At 33.3% G+C, this 3,639-nt stretch overlaps 1 protein-coding gene across 1 annotated transcript in view; it reads left to right on the top strand.

The window, feature by feature from the left end:
* The window catches only part of ace (angiotensin I converting enzyme (peptidyl-dipeptidase A) 1), a 38,516-nt gene that overhangs the window by 24,165 nt on the left and 10,712 nt on the right, over positions 1-3,639 (top strand). Inside the window, exons 6-11 of the mRNA XM_016513243.1 lie at positions 243-466; positions 549-693; positions 1,664-1,762; positions 1,856-1,978; positions 2,091-2,245; positions 3,473-3,639. Of these exons, the coding sequence (XP_016368729.1) occupies positions 243-466; positions 549-693; positions 1,664-1,762; positions 1,856-1,978; positions 2,091-2,245; positions 3,473-3,639 (913 nt within the window). The remainder of the gene's footprint in view (positions 1-242; positions 467-548; positions 694-1,663; positions 1,763-1,855; positions 1,979-2,090; positions 2,246-3,472) is intronic.

Raw genomic sequence — 3,639 nt, 5'->3', positions numbered from 1 at the left:
AAACTATGTTACAGACTTTTCATTAAGACCCTAAAGAATCATATCAACTTGTGGAAAGTGGGCATCCGGGGACCCCTTTAAGCTTTTCAGGGGAATCAACCTATGAATGCTTTGTTTCAAAATATAAATATAGAAAGGGATTGGCAGGGATAGGCAGAGATTTCAGAATTATTGTAATATAAAAAAAATACACAAATCAAGTAATTTTTAAGAAATATAGCAATATGTGTGATCCCTGACAGAATCAAACAGTGCACCACTGTGACTATGGAGCAGCTTTTCACCGTGCATCACGAGATGGGCCATGTGGAATATTACCTCCAGTACAAAGAGCAGCCGGTCAGCTTCAGGAGAGGAGCCAATCCTGGCTTCCATGAGGCCGTAGGGGATGTGCTGTCTCTGTCTGTCTCCACACCCAAACATCTCCACACTATCGGCCTCCTGGAACAACTGACCGATGATGCTGGTAGGAGAAAGACATTCAGAATGATACTCATCGTGTAAACCTAAAATAATGACATTATGATGACGTATTTGTAAATCCATAGAGAGTGACATCAACTACCTGTTGAAGATGGCTTTGGAAAAGATCGCCTTCCTTCCTTTTGGATATCTTATTGATCAGTGGCGCTGGGGTGTGTTTAGTGGACGAACACCGCCAGAACGTTACAATGCAGAATGGTGGTACCTCAGGTAAAATAAAAATAAATACAGGGTCTCATAATGGAACATTGGAGTCAGCAATGGATCATGTCTGTCCTGTACTTAAAAATATACTTGTAAGATTTTAAGTACACTACAAGCACACATTTAATATAATAAAGTGCACTTCTTTTTCACAACTGGCGGTTTAATATTGAATAGGTCATGATAATATTGTCTAGATTACCTACTTTCTTAAGACATGAAAACTGTAATATCAATGACTTTTGATTGTAATGTCTAATTAATTCAATATTAAACATAAATAAATAAAAATTGTTTATATAATTCAATTGTTAAAGAAAAAAAAAACATATTTTTGCTTGCTTACTCTACATTCACTACCATTCAAAAGTTTGGAGTGTGTAGGATTTTTATTTTCCCTCTATTTTTAAAGACATTTAAAATGTTACAAAAGATTACTGTTTCAAACAAATGCTGTACTTTTAAAATTTCTATTATTTATTGAATCCTGACGCAAAAAAATTTTTAAAAAAAAATATATATACAGTATATACTGTTTTCAACACTGATAATAACAAATATTTTTTGAGATGTAAATCAGCATATTAGAATTATTAGAATTATTTCTGAAGGATCATGTGACACTGACGACTGGAGTAATGATGCTGAAAATTCAGCTTTGATCACAGGAATAAATAGCTTTTTCAAATATATCCAAATAGAAAACGGTTATTTTAAATTAATATTTCATAATATTCCTGTTTTCACTGTATTTATGATTAAACAAATGCAGCCTTGCTGAGCATGAGAGGCTTCTTTTAAAACATTAAAAAAATCTTACCAACCCCAAATCTTTGAATAGTAGTATAAATATCAGTTAAATCTTTTTTCAAAATTTTTTTTCAAGCTATCAGCCAACTAAGTTAAGGTAATTGTTTGCAAATGGAAATCAACAGTACTTTCTTGAATTGAATATGAAAATTTTTTCTGTTATTAGGACAAAATACCAAGGCATCTGTCCACCAACCAGACGCACAGAAGAGCATTTTGATGCTGGAGCAAAATATCACATTCCTGGAAACACACCGTACATCAGGTGGGCCCATGCTAAATAAGCAATCAATAATCAAAACTTATGATGCACACAGAGAAGACAACTATTTTCTCTCTTATGTTTAACCCCTTATAGATACTTTGTGAGCTTCATTCTGCAGTTCCAGTTCCATGAGAAATTATGTCAGGAGGCTGGACATACTGGACCTCTGCACAAATGCGATATCTACAGATCCAAAGAGGCTGGAGCTGTTTTAGAGTATGTACTGAATATACAGAGCCACTGCTGGTGGTTATGAAACCACTGTATCATCACGATGAATGGAAAGTCTGTACACTGGGACTAAGTGTTATTTTATTCTGTTTGGAAGGAAAGTCTTGAAGGCTGGCTCTTCAAAGCCTTGGACAGAGGTGCTACAAGAGGCTCTTGGCACTAACAGAATGGACGCCAGCCCCCTGATGAGCTATTTTGAGCCAGTTACTACCTGGCTGCAGGAACAGAACACGGAAACGGGAGAGACGCTGGGCTGGCCTGATTTTTATATATATATGTATATATATATGTATATATATATATATATATATATATAAATAGCATAACGCATTACAAATAACACATTTAATCATGCCCCTGACCTGCACATAAATGTACCCAGTGCAAGTGTTATCTTAGATGCAGAGTTTCCGTATCCATGGTTTTTTAGGCTTTTGAAAATGTGTGCTTAATTGTATTGAATGTGCACTTGTAGTGTACTTGAAACCTTGAAAGTAAAATGAAAAAAAAAAAATAATAATAATTGCACATAATATGGAATTAATGAAATAACAGGCCACTTAAGTGTGCCTAAAGAGTACACTTTAGGTTTTTAAAAAGCTGACTTTGTAAACTTAATAGTTTTACTTTGAAGTGCATTTAAATCATTATGTTTTAATATTTTTAACATTTTGATGTGTTGGCTAACATACTAAAGCACATATAAAGTACATGATTATAATTTTCACTAATGTGTTCAATATTACATTTAAAGTAAATATATTTTAAATGTACTAAATTGAAACTTAAATGTATCATTTCAAATATATTTAAATAAATGAGTTTAAAAAGAAACATTAAAGTATATTTTGTTTACCATTAAATGCTTGTCAGTACATTTGATCCATTTTTCAGTAACAACAGAATTATGTTATTATGAAATTACATATGAAGAAGCACCTAAGTCCTACTTATGTTGGTCAAACAAAAATCACTCTTAAGTTCAACTAATTATATTTCATATAAACTATAGTACATTTAAATTGAATTGAAATGAACATTAAATTAAGTCACCACATTCAGTTTGCACTTTAGTATATTGTTTGAAAGCAAAGTATTTCCTTAATTGTAAAATATATGCAGTTTCTGTGCTACTAATTTGTCCATCTTGAATTTTGGCTTGCAGTTCTGTAACTGCATCTCAAACCACTTATAGCAGTCAATAAACAATGGGTTGAGAGAATGTATCTTGACAAAAAATAGACGAAAGCTTCACCTTTAATAAGTACGTTTTTAAAAGTATGCTAAAGAGTACTTTAACATACTTATGCATATTTCTCACAAGGGATTTTTTTTAAACCATTGCTGCAATTGTATTTTTCCCTCTTTGATTTAAAAGTTTGATGATTTTGTTTTTGTCAGGCTTGAACTCTTTTTGCAATTTTATAATGCTGCTACCTTATATATTAGGCCTACAAAGTCTTCTCAGAAAATGAGCAGAACTCATCCTCACGTTTCTGAATGCCTCAGGTAAAATAACAGATGAGATGCTGGCCAAACAGTTCTTAGAGGAATACAACAGCACAGCCGAGGAGGTCTGGAACGCTTACACTGAGGCCTCCTGGACCTACAACACTGACATCACTGAAGCCAACAAGAAGATCATG

Source organism: Sinocyclocheilus rhinocerous, unplaced genomic scaffold, assembly GCF_001515625.1.
Source record: "Sinocyclocheilus rhinocerous isolate Xijiao unplaced genomic scaffold, SAMN03320098_v1.1 scaffold24, whole genome shotgun sequence".
In the NCBI taxonomy this organism is placed as follows: Eukaryota; Metazoa; Chordata; class Actinopteri; order Cypriniformes; family Cyprinidae; genus Sinocyclocheilus; species Sinocyclocheilus rhinocerous.
The sequence above is the reverse complement of the archived record's forward strand: the minus strand, read 5'-3'. Positions and strand labels throughout refer to the sequence as shown.